This window comes from Pelophylax lessonae (genome assembly GCF_965119305.1).
Source record: "Pelophylax lessonae genome assembly, chromosome: 2".
NCBI lineage: Eukaryota > Metazoa > Chordata > Amphibia > Anura > Ranidae > Pelophylax > Pelophylax lessonae.
In genome coordinates this window covers 110,007,179-110,027,103 of record NC_138769.1, presented here as the reverse complement: position 1 = coordinate 110,027,103, position 19,925 = coordinate 110,007,179, and the positions used below count along the sequence as shown (strand labels likewise).

The following is a 19,925-nucleotide window of genomic DNA, read 5'->3' as shown; positions in this document are numbered from 1 at the left end:
AATTTACATTCCAGCTCTCTCAGCCATTCCCCTTCCTAGAAGTGAAGAATTTTCCAAGCCTTTAACGCCTAGACCCTGGGGAGTGGTCTCGCGATCTTCCAAAACCTTTTTCAATGTTAGGGAAAACCAGATGTGACCATCCTGGCCCCTAGATTTATCATACTAAACAAAATTTATAGCCAAGACAGGGATCCTCTAGCCTTCACAGCAGATGCTATGGTGATTTCTTGGACTCAATTTCAGCTGATTTATGCTTTCCTTCTGATGAAAATCCTCCCTCAACTGCTACGGAAGATAGACGAGAGGAAAGGATTCTGGTGATTCTCATCAGCCCAGAAGAACGTGCTACAAAGAAATGCTCAAACTTTTGGTGGATGCGTCTTGGCCTCTTCCAAACAGACCAGGCTTACTGGCCCAAGCCCCCATATTCCATCCTGCTTCTGAGTTACTGGCTTTAACAGCATGGCTGTTGAAACCGAAGTTCTAAATGATAAGGTTATCTCTGACTCCCACTTTGTTATTCCCACTTTGCTCACAGCAAAGGCCTTCTTTGCTAAGGCAGGAGGCTTAATCCAAGGGAGTAATCTATCATTCCTATTCTCTGCTTTCTCCAGTCTGGTATTGAGCAGCTTCTTACCCTGAATTCCCTTAAGGGACAGATTTTTGCTTATCCATCCTTATCAGGAACTTTTTTACAGGATGTTGCTCATATAATTCTTCCAATTGGACCATCTGTGTCACCTCAGGATCCCAGTCTAGTGTTCTCTACTTTTCAAAGACTTACCTTTGAACCCATTAGTAACATTCCTTCAAATCCCTTACCTGTAAGGTTGCCTTCTTGGTCGCCATTACTTCTGTTAGGTGTGTTTCTGAGTCAGCAGTTCTGTCTTGTAAAGAGCCTATAATTGTTTAGCAAAATGACAAATTGGTTTTGAGACCAAAGCCTTCCTATTTTCCCAAATTTCTTTTTTCCACCTCAATGAGAACATTGTCCTTAATTCCCTCTGTCCTCCCCCAAAAACATAACAAGGAAATTGCCCCGGATGTGGTCGGAACTTTCAGGGTCTACCTGAAAGCTTCCAGAGAGCCTTTTCTTTGCTACCAATGGCTTGTAGTTCTCAATAAACTGCGAGGGTGCTGGTGAGCGCTCTTGTATTCTATTGTAGTCCTCCTGCTATTCAGTAACTGCCTGTATTGGAGGTAGGCAGTGTTGTATTAGAGGCAGACTGTGTACTGGGGGTCTGCAGGATCCAGGCATTGCATCTGCAGTCTGCTGATAGCAGGTGCAATGCTTTACAGGCTGCAGAAAATGATAAATGCATTTTTTTTAACTGAAATTTTATTATTAATTATTATTTCTCTTACGTCCTCTGACAGTCGCCGCCCACTCATTCAATCTGCACGTCTGGGTATTGGCCTTCTCCACAGGAGTAAGCTAGGCAGAAGATTTTGTTAGAATAATCACAAAACCTTTGTATAGACACACCTACAGGGGGCTGTCCCTCTGGTCAATACCCCCAGCTAGCTTCATTCCCAATTCAGTTTTCTGCTGCCTAGCTTAGGAGTAGGCTGGCTTTCCCTAGCTGTGGCTTCGGTCTCGGTTTTTTTTCTCTTTTTATGTTTCTCTCTAAAAAAGTATTTTTTCTTTTCAAAAGATAGCTTTTTATTTGTTCCTGCGCTTAGTAGGACTTTAGAAGACTTCAGTGTTTGCAGAGCTGGGACTTGCACTGGTTATTCTAGAGCCTTACGGACTCCCAGCCTGCCATCAAGCATTAGCAGGTTATTGGTACGCCCAGGCCTCGCAAACGACAATGTCCCTGACTTCAGGGACGAGCCTGCGAAGTTGTTATCTTTGCCGGGATGTCTCAACTGCGGTACGCCCGTGTGTTGCTAGCGTCCCTTTCGGCTGACTGCAGCCCCACTCAGGGTGGGAGGCTTCCTGTCGCAGAGCGGTGCCCACGTTCGCTGGACCGGTGAGTACCATGCTACCCCTCTGTCTCTGACCGTTTGTTGGGGTGTGTATGTGGGCCCTCTGTTTTGGGGATGACAGTTCAGCATGGGTTCTGTAATGTCCCCCTCATGGCTGTAGGTGCGGTCCCTGTGTGTCCTTTCCCGGTCCCTGCGGGGGCGCTGTCGAGTGTGGGGGGGTGCGGGGATCTCCTACATCCCTGGGGTGCTTGTGGTACTCTGTGGGGGCCAGTGCATGGTGTTTTGGGGCTGCAAATAGCGCTAAACCGCGCGGCCGCCATTTTGGGTGTGGGCAGGCTGTTCGGCCTCATACTGTGGGCAGCAGCCATTTTCTGTCATCCTTTTGGCGCCGAACGGGCGCCATCTTTAGTGTGGGCATGGTGTCCTTTGTGGACAGCGGCCATTTTCCCAGAGCTTTTCCAATAGACTTCTATTGGCAACCATTTTCTTGTGGCTCAGGGCTGTCTTTGCCTCTAGGGGCGTGAGGTCACTTCCTCCTCCTTCCCTTCAGATCCTCAGCAGCGTGGGCAAGTATAGCACACTGTGGGGGGCTTTTTACTGTATTCCCTGACCTTCATTCCTGCTAGCATTCTTTTTTAGTTTCCTGTAGCAGGGGACTAGGTTTCCATTTGCAGTGGGGACCACGGGAATCGCCGAGTTAAAGGGCCAGCATAATTTAAATTGATAGTGCTATTATGGAGTCCCAGGATAGCAAATTCCCCCCAGATCTGGTGGAGGGTTCAGGCACTCCTGAATCCTCTGCTATAGTCTCGCTTACTGCTGCACTTGCGACTTTAGCGTCAAAAGTGGACTTGCCCGGGCTTCTAAGAAAAGGCCTATGCCCTCTTAGTCTTCTGATTCAGAGCCAGAGTTGGTTGCCACAGACAACGTCCCCCCTGAGGGGTCTCGGTCCTCTCAGTCGGATGTGGAGGAGGAGGATTCATCCTCGGGGTCAGCGCGGGACCGCGCTGCGGTGGACGCACTTATCAGCTCTGTTAAGGACACTTTGAATTCGGATGATGAGCCCCACCTGTTGGGTAAGCGGTCTTCCTTTGGGACCCGCAAAGCCCAAAAATCGGGTCAGGTTTTTTCTTGCCCCGAGGAGTTTCACGAAACTGTGAATAACCAATGGCGCCGTATAAAACATAATTTTGTGTTGCCCAAGAGATTTCAGTACCGTTATCCCTTTGCGGATCCGAGGGATTCTCGCTGGACTGCAGCTCCTAAGGTGGACCACACTGTGTCCGGGTTAAATAAAGCCACTTTAATGCCCCTGGAGGATTCTCCGGTGTTTAAAGACCCGGCGGATAGGCGGGTGGAAACGCTTTCCCGCCACATCTATCTGGTAGCGGATTCCTTGCTGAAACCCGTGTTTGCTTCAGTAATGGTCTCTCAGGCTGTTGTGGAGTGGGCCAATGCGCTTAGGCGCACCCTGAATACTGACTCCGCTTCTCCTGCTACTCTGGAGATGGTGGATCAAATGGGCCAAGCTGTTCTGTACCTATGTGATGAGGCCCCTTTAGTCGCACGACTATCGGCGGTTGCGATCCGACGCATCACTTGGTTGAAAAGCTGGTCGGCCGACCAGTCTTCCAAGAAGACAGTGACTGGACATCCTTTATGCGGGGAGTCGTCTTTTTTGGGACTCTCTGGATGAACTGATCAAGGGGCTCACTGGGGGCAAGAGCACTCTTTTGCCCAATGTGACTAGGGGGAAATCATCCCGCGCCAAGCGGGTCCCTCCTTTAAACCTAACCAGGGGTCCTTTCGTGCCTTCAAGGCACAAGACAAAGGGAAGTCTTTCAAGGCCTCTGGTGGCCAGAAGAAGCCTTGGACGGGCAAGTCCAAAGCCGGCCACGCTGGCACAGCGACTCAGTCCGCCTCGTCCTGAAGGGAAGCCCTCACCCTTTTCAGGGGTGGGGGGACATCTGCTGCGTTTTCCCGAGCCTTGGCTGTCCAAGATTCAGGACAGGTGCAGAGATGTATAGTAACGAAGTAGAACTACTTAAGTACTGTACTTAAGTACCGAAATGCGGTATCTGTACTTTCCTAGAGTAGAATTTTTTTCTCCTACTTCTACTTTTACTTCACTACATTTTTTCGATGATTTCGATACTTCTACTCAAGTATTTTTTTTTTGTGCTGCATAGTTACTCGTTACTTTTAAAAAAATTACCACTGCCAGAACAGTAGATGGCAGGTTGCATAAAGCTCAAAAAAAATGTGTATAATGTCATTTGTAAATCAGCGCATACGAAAATAAAGGCTGTGTATAATAAAAGCTGCTATACCAAATCTTTCCAATAAAAAGAAAATATGAAACAAACAAATAAATGGTGCTACAGCGCTTAAAGTGCATCAAGAAACTACTAACAAACACAACTTGGCTGTGCGAATAAAGTGCCTGTGCAATCGATATAATATCATTGTTGCCCCCAGTGCCCTGCCCACACTCCACACAGTATCAAAAATAAAGTGACATGAATGTGCTAAAGCCTAAATGCAGTGAAAATAATTATTCCCACAATGTAACAGTAAATTCAATTCATATAAAATATGACAATAAATCACAATAAAATAAGTTATGAAATAAGTTAGGTCAGGTGCGTGCAACAAATTGAAGTGTGTAAACCTATCTATAACGAAAAGTCCATAAATGAATTCCAGTGTGCAAATCTAAAGTGTCACTATACTTGTCAGATGCTTCCACCTCCTTCAGTGCTCGAGTGACCGACCAACACACTTAATGGTGGTGGCACTGGTGGATAGCGTCTGGGTGGCACTGTGGCACTGGCACTGACTGCACTGGTTCAAAAAGCCATATATATTTAATTATTTCAATTCTCAATCTCATAGGTCCTCTCCTCATAAGATATTAATAACTTAAGATAAGGTGATGAACTTCTTGGCGGCCCTGGCAGGATGACGGGGACACCCGCCACTTCTGGAGCCGAGCCGCTGTGATTCCCCAACATGTGACAAAGTGACAGCCAGGAGATCTAGTGGCTAGTAGTGCTCAACAATACCGCTTTTATATATAAAAATGAAATAAAATATACTGACTCACAATTTAGTAGTAGGTAGCGTGTAGCAGTAGGCAGCACAACTCAATTCAATCAATCCCACAGCCTCGCTCGCGGCGCGGCCCACGGAATCACTGTCATGATCATCAAGTTAAGACCGCACTGGAGGAGCCGTGCTGCCGTCTTCCCGCTCGAGGTCTGCCTCTAGACGTGTTGTGTGTCACTCAGACTCCACCCCTTAGGGCCCTTACTGAGAGGAGTTGTGACACGGGCGGCGGGACGCGGGAGCAGGACTCGGAGCATTTTCTTCGTTATCTCATCTTCTTCTCTATGGGGTGAGTGAGGTGGACCGTGGAGAGGGCCTAATCCTTGTCATGGCAAATGTGCCATTTGAGAATCAAATAATCAATATAAAATATTAATATATTATATACACACGGGTCATGGGTGGCTTTTTTGAACCAAGAAGAGTGAGACTGACGGCTATGATGATTATCCATGGACCATAAGTGTTGTGTTGTGGTGGTGCCTGTGCTTCCTGCGGCCTGCCTCTGCCTGTGCGGCTGTGCCTGCACTGCAGTGGCCACTGGCAGTGGCACTTGACTTGAGCAAAGCAAATGAGCACTACTAGTGTGAAGGACAGGTGGTGGAAGCATGTTCTGACAAGTTCTTATAATGAAAATAATATAGACAGCTTTTTGAACCAGTGCAGTGCCAGTGCTACTAAGGTGAGAGGCAGAGAGAGGCTATCCAGTCCACCACTTTACTTGAGCAGATCACAGAAGAAAGGTGGAAGCATCTGACAGCAAGTGACAAGCACTTCTTAGATTGCACACTGGAATTCAGTTATGGACTTTTCGTTATAAAGTTTAGTTTACACACTTAAACTTACACCTAACTTATTAACAATCACAACTTCTTTTATTGTGGTATTGTCATATATATTTTATATGAATTAAATTTACATTGTGGGAATAATTTGCACTGCATTTAGCACAGACATGTCACTTTATTTTTGATACTGTGGGCGATGATTTTGAATACAAGAAGAATATATATATAATTGCAGGCACTTTATTAGCATTTTTAGCACAGCCACTTTGTTAGTAGTTTTTGATGCATTTTTCACTTTAAGCGTTGTAGGTTTGATGAAGCTGGCCTGGCACATCTTCATCAATTGAGCAAATCAAATCAAACCGCGATTAAGAAGACATGCTCCTGTTCTGCCTTTTGATCAGCTGAAAAGATGGACGAACCAAAAACACCACCTTCCACCCCTGGCCCTTCAACTTCAAGTGATCTGCCTGGCTGTGAGAGTGAAGAAGCTCAGGAAGGAGACCACCCCTGGCTTTAACCGCCTTAGCGGTATCCCCGAGCGTGACTCGGGGTAGGAATTTTCTGCTATTAGCGGTATCCCCGAGTCACGCTCGGGGTCAATGGGCAGAGCTTCTCTTACCTTATCCTGGCGATCCAGCGATGAGCTCTCATTGCTGTGACCGCCAGTGAGATCTCCGCCGCTCGTCTGTCGGTAGGAGGACTTCCTAGTTCCGTTCCCTGCAGCAGCAATGCTGCATGGGAGCGGAACTAGGGAGGGAAATTCAAAAAAAAAAAAAAAAACGTTGCACAAAACACATAACACATTTTATATTATATATATGCATATATATATATATATATATATATATATACCTATATACACACACACACACACACTATATATACATATATATATATACCTATATACACACACACACACACTATATTATATATATATATATATATATATATATATATATATATATATATATATATATATATATATACACACACACACACACACACACACACACACACACACACACACACTATATATATATCTATCTATATCTATATCTATATACACACATATATATATATATATATATATAATATATAACGCATGAATTATAATCTAATCAATAATATAATTTTATTATATATATTATGTATTAAATAATAAAATAATATTATTGATTCGATTATAATTCACTTGTTTGTGTTTCAAATTTATCACATCTGGGATGTCTACTAGAGTCTTGTTTGGTCAGGTTTAAGTCAGTAATTACTAAGAATTGTAGGCCTATAATAATACATAACGCCAAATTTCCATGAAAAGAATTGTACCGCTTTTGGAACAGAATTCCTGACAGAATCATACCGCCAGGGAGGTTAAAAGGTGGATGCTTTAAAAGGGGAAGGGAGGGACATACTTTATCTGTTTTTTGTTTACAAAAAGTTACAGCCTAAGGAATGATTGTCCTTTAGGTTAATCATTTCAATAAATCATTTGAAATAATAAAAAACAATATGATGTTCAAACTTTTGACTTCTTTCTTTAATAACTACATAACACAGTACTTGTACTTCTACTTTCAGTACTTGAGTAGAATTTTTTTTTCTAAACTACTGGTACTTTTTACTTTTAGTACTTAAGTAGCATATTTTTTGAAAAAACTACCTGCAATACTTAAGTAAAAAAAATGTTGAATACTTTAGTACTTCTACTTAAGTAACTTTTTCTGCGAGCACTTCCACTTCTACTCAAGTCACTTTTTGATCCAGCACTTGTACTTTTACTCAAGTAGAAATTTGGAATACTTTATACAAGTCTGGACAGGTGGGTTCAAGAACTCATTCGTTCAGGGTACAAGATCGAGTTACGGTCTCGCCCCGCAGACAGGTTCTTCCCCTCAAATCTTCATTTAACCCCCGATCGCTTCCAGGATCTCCGTCGGGCGGTTCAGGCTCTCCTCGCCCAAGGGGTGGTTGTCCCGGTTCCACAGCGGGACAGGTTTCGGGGTTTTTACTCAAATCTGTTCACAGTGCCCAGAAAGGAAGGCAAGGTGCGTCCGATTCTGGACTTGAAATTTCTAAACCGCTTACCGCTTTGTGCGGGTTCAGACGTTCAGAATGGAGTCCCTCCGGTCGGTGGTGGCATCCCTGAGTCCAGAGGATTTCTTGGCTTCCATCGACCTCAAGGATGCGTATCTACACATCCCTATCTACGAGGGTCATCAGCGGTACCTCCGCTTCGCAATCGCGGAGGAGCACTATCAGTTAGTGGCGTTACCTTTCAATCTCGCTTCGGCTCCAAGGGTTTTTACCAAAGTGTTGGCTTCTGTTCTAGCCCTGTTAAGGGTGCAAGGGATTGCCATCCTCGGGTACCTGGACTATCTCCTGTTAAGATCGAGTTCCAGGGCCACGCTGTTGCGCAATCTGTCACTCACGGTTCAGACGCTCCAGGAGTTTGGGTGGACCATCAATTTTCAGAAGTCGACCTTGTCCCCTTCTGTTCGTCTCCCTTACCTGGGGATGATTCTGGACTCCGCCCAGGCGAAGTTCTTTCTTCCGGAGGACAATCTCCGAATCCTGCAGGACGAGGTCAGGTCCCTCAGGGACAACGAGTTCTCCTCTCTTCGTACTTGCATGTGGTCCCTGGCCTTGATGGTGTCGGCTTTTGAGGCGATCCCATTTGCACAGTTTCACACGAGATCTCTTCAAGCGGAGATTCTAGTCCAGTGGGACAGACATACTCAGTCTTTAGAAAGGAAGATTTCTTTGAGCCCACAGGTGAGATAGGATCTTCTGTGGTGGCTCCAGTCTCCGGCTCTGACGGAAGGCAAGTCCTTTTGACCGTTGCTATGGACTGTGGTCACCACGGACACCAGCCTGTCAGGCTGGGGTGGAGTTCTGGGCAAGTTTTGTGCCCAGGGCACCTGGTCGGAGGGGGAGTCCTCCCTGCCGATAAATGTCTTGGAACTGCGGGCAATCAGGCTCTGTTTGCTCCGTTGGTCGGATCGTCTTCGGGGCTGCCCAGTGCGTGTACAGATGGACAACGCAACTGCGGTAGCTTACATCAATCACCAAGGGGGCACCAGGAGTGCCCGGGTGGCCAAGGAAGTGGGCGAGATTCTGTCCTGGGCCGAGATGCTGGTCCCGGCGATTTCGGCAGTTCACATTCCAGGTGTGGAGAATTGGCAGGTGGACTATCTAGAGTCACCAGACCCTGGACCAGGGGGAATGGTCCCTACACCCGGAGGTGTTTCAGATGCTGTGTGCTCGGTGGGGATCCCCGGATGTGGATCTGTTCGCGTTGTGTCTCAACAACAAGGTGGAAAGGTTCGTGGCACAAACGCGCGATCCTCTGGCAGACGCCTCGGACACGTTGGTGGTGGGTGCCTTGGCATCAATATCGCCTGATCTATGCCTTTACTCCGATTCAGTTGTTGTCCAGATTCCTCCACGGGTTGGTCTCGGAACCGAGGTTGGTGATTCTGGTAGCCCCAGACTGGCCGCATCGGTCTTGGTACGCGGACATCATGCAAATGGTCGTCGAGCCTCCCTGGCGGTTCCCACTAAGAGACGATCTTCTGTCTCAAGGGCCAATCTTCCATCCTGCTTTACAGTCACTGGCTTTGACGGCATGGCTGTTGAAAGCCAGGTCTTGAGAGACAGAGGTCTCTCGTCGGCAGTCATTCCTGCCTTGCTCAAGGCTAGGAAGGCTTCCTCTGGTAAGATTTATTATCGTACCTGGAAGGCTTATTTCGCCTGGTGTGAGTTGCAGGGGTTCCATCCACGCTCCTTTTCGGTGGCGGGGGTGTTGGCTTTCCTGCAAACCGGTGTGGATCAGCGTCTTGCACTGACCACTATTAAGGGCCAGTTGTCTGCGCTGGCCATTCTGTTTCAACGCCCCTTGGCGTCAAATTCTTTGATCCGCACCTTTATTCAAGGGGTGCGTCATCTGGTTTCCCCTAGGAGGGCACCCTTGGGACCTGAATTTGGTTCTGTCCATTTTGCAGCGTCCTCCCTTTGAGAACATCCGGGAGATTCCTCTGCCTGTGCTGTCCCGGAAAGTTGCCTTTCTGGTGGCGATCACATCTGCTCGCAGGGTGTCAGAGTTGGCGGCTTTGTCCTGCCGCTCCCCCTACCTGGTTGTTCATAAGGATAAAGTGGTCTTGCGACCTCATCAGTCTTTTCTTCCGAAGGTGGTTTCAGACTCCCACCTCAATGAGGACATTGTCTTGCCTTCGCTGTGTGTGAAGCCTAAGCATCCTAAGGAGTTTGCTTTGCATTCCTTGGATGTGGTCCGGGCGATCAGGGTCTACCTGTCGTCTACTGAATCCTTCAGGAAGTCGGATTGTCTTTTTGTCCTTCCTGAGGGACCTCAGAAGGGTATGGCTGCGTCTGCGGCAACCGTTTCTAAATGGATCAGACGATTGTCCAGGCCTATTCGATTAGGGATCAGGTTCCACCTTTCCCTGTCACAGCGCACTCTACCAGAGCGATTAGTGCGTCTTGGGCCTTCCGCCATCAGTCGTCGGTGACTCAGATTTGTCTCTCATAGCGGTGACCTGGTCGTCCATGCATACCTTTACTAAGTTTTACAAACTTGATGTGTTGGCATCAGCGGATGCCTCTTTTGGCCGCAAAGTTTTGAGTGCGGCAGTGCTTTGAGGGAGACAGGGTAGTTTTTTGCCTGTCTCCTCCTGTTGGGGTTTGTTCTTGTTTGTTTTCCTGGGTTTCGCTCCTGTTGAGCTTTTTTGTTGCCCAGTGTTTGTTTTTTCTGGTTCAGAAAAGATTATTTTCTCTGACCTGGGTGCTGCGTTGCCTCTTTGACGGTTGCGCTTTCCCACCCCTCACATCTACACTGCTTTAGGACGTCCCAGACGTGCAGATTGAATGAGTGGGTGGCGACTGTCAGAGGACGTAAGAGAAAATAGAATTTTTGTAAGAACTTACCGTAGAATTATTTTCTCTGAGTCCTCTGACAGTTGCCGCCCCCCACCCCTCTTTTGGGGTTCATGGATCTCTATACTGCTTGTTACCAAACTGAATTGGGAATGAAGCTAGCTGGGGGTATTGACCAGAGGGACAGCCCCCTGTAGGTGTGTCTATACAAAGGTTTTGTGATTATTCTAACAAAATCTTCTGCCTAGCTTACTCCTGTGGAGAAGGCCAATACCCAGACGTGCAGATTGAATGAGTGGGCGGCGACTGTCAGAGGACTCAGAGAAAATAATTTTACGGTAAGTTCTCACAAAAATTCTATTTTATTATTTTTTTGTAAAAGCTGACCTTCGCCTTTAAGACATAAAGTTCTTCTAGCTTAGAAGATGTCATTGGGAAACAGCTGCAAACGTAATTATTTTAATAATGAGTTCTTGAAACTTTAAATACACATTTTATTGTTTTAAGGTTTTTTAAACGGTTTGTGTTTATGGATTAAGTGGCTCTTTTAAAGTTTTACTTGACAGCTATAAACTTGCAGAAATAGACAGCAAAATGTCTTAAGAATTTGCATTAGCCTGAGCTGTTTGTTTACTCCATACTATTCCTAGAAGAGAAAGGTAAACTTCAGAGAAAATTTATGATAAATAAAAAGATCTTTGTAGTTTGCACAGAAAACTTGTCTGCGATACATGCCGCGCTGAATAATCACCAGTGGATGTCATGCAGAGCTCCCTACCTGCTTCTAAATTAAATAAAACTACTTGAAGTAATCAAAATAATTTGATTTATCTGTATTCAATAAAACATTTGAAATGGAGAAGTTTGGCTAGGAGTTTATCTGAGGAGTTTTTATGTTGTGGTTACACTGTGCTGGATTTTCACCAGCCAATAATACTAAATAGTTATTAAAAATTATACAAGTGATCACTTACACCAAGAAAAGGTACACAGAAAGATTAATGTAATACATCATTAAATAGGTTCATAGGTTCTAATGCTAGAATGGGCATACTTTGCCTTTTTTCAGGACTCCATTTTCCAGCAATCTTGGCATCCAGTCAACAAAAGTAGTCCGTGAACTGCTGTGCCATTGTTGGTATATAGGTCTACTAAATTTTTCTTGATCAATATGTTATAGTAAAAAAAAAAGGGGGTACGTGATAGGTCTGCATCCTCTTTTTAAATGATTCAAAGCTGTGTCCCTCTCTTGCGCCATTGCCAGTGGACAAGGCTACAATGAGCTTATTCAGAGAGCAGAATTTGAACATGAATGATGTTTGCACAAGCTCAGGGCCATTTAGAAGTTAGTCACACCAGCAACTATAGGAATTTAGCTAGAAAAGCAGCCACATTAGAAGATGAATACCAGAATAACAATTTGCACCTCTAAGCATGTTCACTGAGCCAACTTATAGAATTTTCTTGTTTACCCAAAATATGCAATACCTCCCATCACCTCAAGCCAGCATTAACCCTTTCATAGCAAGGGTTGATGTGTAGATGCCCAGACCTAATTTAGTAGCATCAGCAGTTGTAAGTTAACTTGACTAGAAACACTGATTTATCTCCTAAAATACATTTCAGAAGTTTGTTTTAAGCACATTTAAAGCTTTTACATAATATAAAACTAAAAAAAAAAAAGCCAGCATTAACCCTTTCATAGCAAGGGTTGATGTGTAGATGCCCAGACCTAATTTAGTAGCATCAGCAGTTGTAAGTTAACTTGACTAGAAACACTGATTTATCTCCTAAAATAAATTTCAGAAGTTTGTTTTAAGCACATTTAAAGCTTTTACATAATATAAAACTAAAAAAAAAAAAAAAAAATACCATATTAAAACCTTTTTTCTTTGTCATATCCATTCTTCTGTGGCCTTTGCATCCTGTAAGTTGAATATAAACAAACCTCACAGCATGCCAGTGTTCATAGACAATTGGCTGAAAGATAGAATTCAGAGAATAGTGGTTAATGATTCTTACCCTGAATGGTCTAAGGTTATCAGTGGAATACCCCAAGGTTCAGTGTTGGGACCCTTACTTTTTAATATCTTTATAAATAATATAGGGTCTGGGATTAAAAGTACCATTTCAGTCTTTGCAGATGACACCAAGCTTTGCAGTGGAATAACCTCTTTACAGGATGTCTTCAACTTACAAGCTGATCTCAATTCACTGTTTCATTGGGCAACTATGTGGCAAATGAGGTTTAATGTTGATAAATGTAAAGTTATGCACTTGGGGGCTAAGAATATGCATCCATCATACATACTAGGCGGAGAAGGATCTGGGTGTTCTGGTAGATCATAAGCTTAATAATAGCATGTAATGCCAAGTTGCAGTTTCCAAAGAAAGTAAAGTCCTTTCTTGTATTAACAGAGGCATGGACTCTAGAGAGAGATTTGCCCCTGTACAAATCATTAGTAAGACCTCATCTGGAATATGCAGTTCAGATTTGGGCACCAGTTCTTAAAAAGGATATCGGGGAACTGGAGAAAGTGCAGAGAAGGGCAACCAAAGGCATGGATGTGCTCAGCTATGAGAAAAGATTAGAGGAACTGAATTTATTCTGTCTTGAGAAGAGGAGATTAAGGGGCGATATGATCAACATGTATAAATACATAAGGGGTCCATATAGTGAACTTGGTGTTGAGTTGTTCACTTTAAGGTCAACACGGAGGTCAAGGGGGCACTCTTTACGTCTAGAGGAAAACAGATTTCGTCTCCAAATACAGAAAGGTTTCTTCACCGTAAGAGCTGTGAAAATTTGGAATAGACTCCCTCCAGAGGTGGTTCTGGCTAGCTCCCTAGAGTGCTTTAAAAAAGTCTGGTTTATTTCCTGGGTGTACTTAATATAAGTGGGTACTAATATTTATAGGTAAAGTTAATCCAGGGAAACTCTGATTGCCTCTCGGGGGATCAGGAAGGAATTTTTTTTTCCCCTGCTGTAGCAAATTGGATCATGCTTTGCTGGGGTTTTTTTTCACCTTCCTCTGGATCAACTACGGGTATAGGATTGTGTTAATGGGATTGTATGGTTGGGTTTTCTTTACTGTTTTTTTTTTTGTTTTTTTTTATTGGTTGAGCCAGATGGACTTGTGTCTTTTTTCAACCTGACTAACTATGTAACTCTGTGTCATAGCTGTCATGTGACTAGAAACTACTCTGATTAGTTCCCATTTGTTAGAGACTACAGCCAGTCAGACACAGCCCAGTCTGGCAGCTAGCAGTACCGATCTGGGTATCCTGCTAGCTGCTAAATAGAGAGTGTAAACTAATGTCACTTCAGCACTAGTTATGGGCCAAACACCCACCAGTTCGGTTTGCACTAAAACTCCCAAACATGGTCCCTGGTAAAGTCTATGGGACCCGAATTTTAAAAATCAAGTCCCCATTTTGAAGGCTTATGCAGAAGTTATTGGCCATAAACAGGGTATGGGGGCCCGGGTACTGTCCTGGGGGACATGTATCAATACAAAAAATGTTTTTTAAAAAGTTAATTTTAAAGGAGCAGTGATTTTATGAATGACACAATAAAAAATTATTTAAACATAGTGCCTGAGGGGTCCCCTTAGTCTGCCTGTAAAGTGGCACATATGTAGTGTGTATAGAACCTGCTGCAGCAAAACTGACATCTATAAAGAAAAAATATACATTTAAATTGCCAGCAATACAATACGATTGTTGGCAATACACAAATGTTTAAAAAACCAGCATGGGGTCCCCCCCAATCAATACCAGTAGGTCTGGTATGGAATTCAAGGGAAACCCCACTTCAAAACTAAAAAAAAACAAAAAAAACGGCATGGCCCCCCAAAATCCATACCAGACCCTTATCCAAGCATGCAGCGTAGTAAGCCAGGAAGGGGGTGGAAGTGAGCACCCCCCTCCCGAACCATACCAGGCCACATGCCCTTAACATTGGGGGGTGCTTTGGGGCAGAGGGGCGCTTTACTCCACCCACCCCCATAGTTGCAGTCCGCAGGGGACTTATTGGATTCTGCAAGCCCCCTTTAACAAGGGGGCACCCCCAAAGAGAATGAGTATGAGATACATAGCCCTACCCATTAACCAACAAAGTGTCAAAATGAAATAGACATACACACAGTTTTTGACAATTCCTTTATTATAAATAAAAAAAAAAATTTCCACCGACACAGATCCATCATCAATAACGACACCCGCCAGACCCGGGGAAAAAAAAAAGTTTTGCCCGCTATGAAGGATAACCGCCGTCTGTGTGACAGTCCTTAAGTAGGTAAGGGATGGTGCATACTGGGTCGGTGATATCACTAGGTGGTGGTGCGACCAGGTGACGTTGCAGGTGGCCCAGCCCCTTATTTAAGAACTGTCTAAAGGCAGACAGCAGGTAGCCTTTGTCAGGGCAGAGTTTTCATGTGTGGCGGGCATCATGATTGCCGATTGATCTACATCAGGGGACATTGTTTTTTTATTTTTAATATAAGAATTATCAAAATCTGTGTGCATTTTTTTTCTCTTTGACACTTTTTTTTAGTGAATGAGTAGAGGTACAATGTACCCCAGAGGGCTTGTTACTGTCAGTCAGCAGCTCTCTGCGCTGCCCCACCAAATAACCCCCCCGTGTACGTGCTGGACTGTGGAGGGGGCATGATCACTGAGAGGCTGAGCTTGGTGCTGATCCAGGCATGTGGACCGGCTCCATGACATCAGCTTCAGCCCGGTGTCTGCTGAAAATGGGTCACAGGAATGCAGAACAAATTAAGGAAACTAACTTTGGGTGTACTTTTCCTTTAATGAAGAGGGACTGACAGAGTTGGCAAGGTTTTATGATTCTAAGCTCTAAGTTTGTCACTGACCATACACTGCTCTAGAGGAGAGACAGGAGAAGAAAAATATATTTTTTTTTAATAGGCTCCCTTAAACAAATGGTTCGTACATGCTCCAGTCAAACTTGCAAATTAAAACTTAACAGGCAGAGGGAACACCAATGCTAAGGCCTTCATTTTGTCATCCCTTATCTTTTACATTAAAGCGGAACTAAGCCCATCAATTTAAGGGTTTCTCAAAACAGTTACAATCAAGGCACGTCGTCAATAAAAAGTTTCTTGTGTTCTCAATTGAACTGTTAAGCCATCAGATGGCTGGTATAATAACTGAGCACATGTGCATTACCATGGCAACTGCAGATTAAACAGAGGCTAAGATGGCAGTTTCTTGGCTGTAAAGGATTTAAGTGTTCCACTTTAAACTGGTCACCTGAAAAAAACACTTTTTTTTACCTGTTAAAACCCTGGAGTGCTGTTCCCCGTTTCACTATTGTAGCCTCTTTGCTTTGTCTCACACACACTGCCTGTTTTAGCTGCAACATCAATGCAGGTTGGATTTTTTGAATGAGATACTAAGAGTACATAAGGGGGCGGAGATACAACTGTGGTACTGGGATCCGCTACAAGGCTGGAAATACAGCAGCAGCAGCATAAAAGTGATTTTATATGTTTTGTAGATGAAAAAAAAAAAAAACAATAAGAGCATGCTGCATGGGTAAGTAAAGCATTAATAACCAAAAGATATAAAAATGTGCCTGTAGTACAGCTTTAAAAGCTGGGGAATGTTGATTTTTTTTTTTTTTTTTATTAATTTCACATGCAATGCTGGTGCTGATATACATTTTTCTTCTGTTTCAGAAATAATATTGTTATTCTCCAGTGCTTACACAGTTTGAAATGCATTCTTCCTCCAACATGTGTGGTAAATGTATTAAGACCGGGCAGTAGAAATAATCTTGCAAGAGACTTGGTGTGCTCCCTGGAGGAAGAGCTGCTCGCCCACAGAAACCTGGTGTCTGCTGCAGAAGCTGAAGTTGAAAGTGAATTGACCCTGAGGTGCCCCACAGACAATAACTTCATACACACAATGGAATCTTCTGACAGGAAAGAACAAGCACAAAAGTGCAGAGAAGACCTGGAGATGAAGAAGAAGCAGATCAAGCTGGGGGATCATCTAACAACTAGCAGTGAGCTGTACAGGCACAGTGCATTGTGTGTGGTGCAGCTTCAGCTGAACTCAGATTCATTTATATGTAGAATAGCAAAAGAATCAAATGACAATGTTTAAATTGTATTTTTTTTGTGTAATTACGTATACTTTGGTTGCTCTATAGTTTTAATATTGTACCAGTAAAATGTATTTTACACTTGGCTGTGATTTTTTCATTGAATGATTTAACATAGAAATGTGGCTCTCCATTTAAAATGTGTTGCAAAATTTAATTATAAGCGCAGGTTATCTGCATTTATAATTTTCTTTTAGTCCCCATGAAAAGTCCTAAAAATACCTAATGAACCTACTAGGCCCACTTAATCCAGCTTCCTATGAAGGTGTGGCAACTATGCTGCCACTGCTTCTGAATTGCCACTGTCATGAAGACTGTGCCTGCTTGCACTACAGTGGTATGAAAAAAATTGTGTCCTTTCTAATTCACAAGCCTGTAGTTTTTCAAATAGCACCTAGCTTTGCCTACTGCTTTCTGAATCGATAGCACTGCTTCTGATGCTGAAACCCTTTTACTATGAGCTGCAGTGCCTGGAAGGGGGAACATGTGAGACTCAAATAAAGAAGGATTTGGCTTAGGGAATGTAAAGGAAGTCTTTTATTATGAGTTTTGTGCATCACATAGTAACTGGATTTGGGACTTGGTGGACTTTGTCATACAGAAACCTTTAGTTCTTCTTTAAGAACAAAAAAAAGTTCTAAACTGAGGACTTTATCCCACTTTTTGGCAAAAAGAAGCCACTTCCCTTTAAAGCTTACCCCTTCTCTACCCTAAGTTATTTTTCACTTAGTATAGCGAATTAGTTTGAGGGTAATGCCTAGCCTGCACACAAATTTTCTCGGCCAACAAAATTCTACTTCAGAAGTGATGTCATGTGCTGGTTTTCTTTGTGTTTTTTCTTCACTGAGCATGCCCAGACTTGCTCATCAGATTTTTCCCTGTCGAAATCTGTACTGACTGCACGAAAATCGGCCGTTATGTTGACGGCCAACAAAAATTTTATAGCCTGCACACCAGATTTTTTTCGGCCGAAAAGTCGGAGTCGGTTGTCTAAAGCATCATACTAACAAGCCGAGAATCGGCTGATCGGACGTTGGCCGAAAATTCACGGCCAACTATCGATGCGTGTGTACGAGGCGTTAGTAAATTCACATTGCAAGAAAATTCAAGCACGTGTTAGGAAAATAAAGAAAAAAAACATGATTTTTTTTGTACAATATTGGATGACTGAAGTCAGCACAGCTTCATCTCATTCACTATGTGAAATAGAATTTTGCGAAAAAAGCAGCCTATATATCTATAGTAAATCTGCTCCAGTGACTCCAGAATATTTCTAGATTCAAGTGGAATTCCATGCTATACCTACCTAATCTTCAAAATGATTCCTCTTCCCTCCTAACATCTATGCTGACTATCCTCTGTAAGAAAGATATATATACTTGCCTATTTTCAGGCTGCTCCAGTCTGGTCAGGTGATCCAGCTTTCCTTTGTCAGCTAGCAGCGGCTGCAGGGGAGAGGAGGGAGTGCTGGCAATGGATGGGGTTTAGGAGCCTATGGGTAATGGCACCGCTAGCAGGCATTACCAGCTGTTGTTGAGCACTCTCTCCTCTCCCTTGCAGCTACCACTGCCTCACACAGGAGAAAATAATTAAGTATATACTATACAGTGTACCTTTCTTACACAGGGTAATAATCATAGGTGTTAGGAGGGGGGAGAATGTGTAGGGAGCATTTTTAAGATTAGTTAGGTATAGCCTGGAATACCACTTTAATAACAAACTAAAAACAAAGTACAGAGGTGACATTTAAAGTTGAACTCTAGACAAACCGCTAAATACGAATATGCATGGAAGGGAGTTTTTTAACCTGCCAAAGGATTTCTATTTCTGTCCATCCAGTTCTGTCACTGAACAGTGCAAAGAGATGAACTCATCTTGGTCAACATCTTAAAATTTCAGTGAAATCCCTCATAATGGTGTCAGGCGGAGCTGGAAACAGACACTAGAGATATCAAGAAATATAAGACACCAAAAGGCTTATTTACCAATAAAAGCTTTAAATATTTACTTATGACTAACCATTTAACATTAATTGAACTTTTGCCAAAACAACATGCACCTTTTGTCACATATACCCTAAAATATAATCATATATATTCAGTTTTTTCATTTCACCTCTACCCAGTGAAGTGAAAATATTCTAGAAATCTATTAGGCAAATTAATAAACCACGTCTCACAGTCTCCTGGCATCCTTTGAACATCACTTTCATTTAAACATCGCGAGTCACAGCTGGGAAACCATGCACACATGTTCAGAGGAAAATGTTTATTAAATATTTTGCTAAAAGCAATTATATAACCACGTCTCTAATGTCTAGATCTATGGGAAGAAGCCTTCTAGGGGACACAAAATAACTAGATTGATTTTGCATTACATAGAGTTTGTCTTCTGCATTCTAGTGTGCACTAGTGATAAATGAAACCCTGTGATGTCCCAAGGGCTGTATTCTCAAAGCAAATAAGGTTGAAACAGCATACATTTAGTAGACAGGGATAGATTAAAATCTAAACAGATGTAGTCCCTGGTATATAGTTTTTTTTTCCCTGAGCAGCCTTAATCTTTCACATGCCAAAGAGGCCCTTAATCTGTTGCAAATACCCAATAACCTTTAATGGTTAAGGCATGTATTAGAACTGTTTCTCTTTTTTTTTTTTTTTTTTTATCTGCTTTCTATTTATTCATTTATTTATTTTGGTAAGTAAAATATGCATAAAATAACATGCCATTATTTTTTACAGTCTCATGCAGTGCTTTGTGTAGGTACTCATCATCTTGGACTATTACACATTTTGTGTTACAACCTACAATTAAAATAAAATGGTTATAAACAGAGCTGTGCTGAAACAAGTTTTAATAAATGAATGAAAAAAAAAAGTAGGAAAAAAAGTCCAAATATAAAATGACCATCCCTAATCGGCAATAATAAAATAATGCTGAACCACCAGTGCGAGTAGTGAAAAATGGTGAAAGAATATAGTTCAAGTTATGATGAAAGAAGTCCTTCTAGTGATACTGACACCATCCAACACCCAAAAGAAGTGTGACCTCCACCGTATAAAATGCTTGCTTAC

The 19,925-nt window shown here is 43.1% G+C and overlaps 1 protein-coding gene across 1 annotated transcript in view; it reads left to right on the top strand.

Annotated features, from left to right (window-relative positions):
• Nucleotides 1–16,896, top strand: part of FANCB (FA complementation group B) — a 110,533-nt gene extending 93,637 nt beyond the window's left edge. The window contains exon 9 of the mRNA XM_082246725.1: nucleotides 16,424–16,896. Coding sequence (XP_082102851.1) covers nucleotides 16,424–16,853 — 430 coding nt within the window. The 3' untranslated portion in view covers nucleotides 16,854–16,896. The remainder of the gene's footprint in view (nucleotides 1–16,423) is intronic.
• Nucleotides 16,897–19,925: the final 3,029 nt, after the last annotated feature.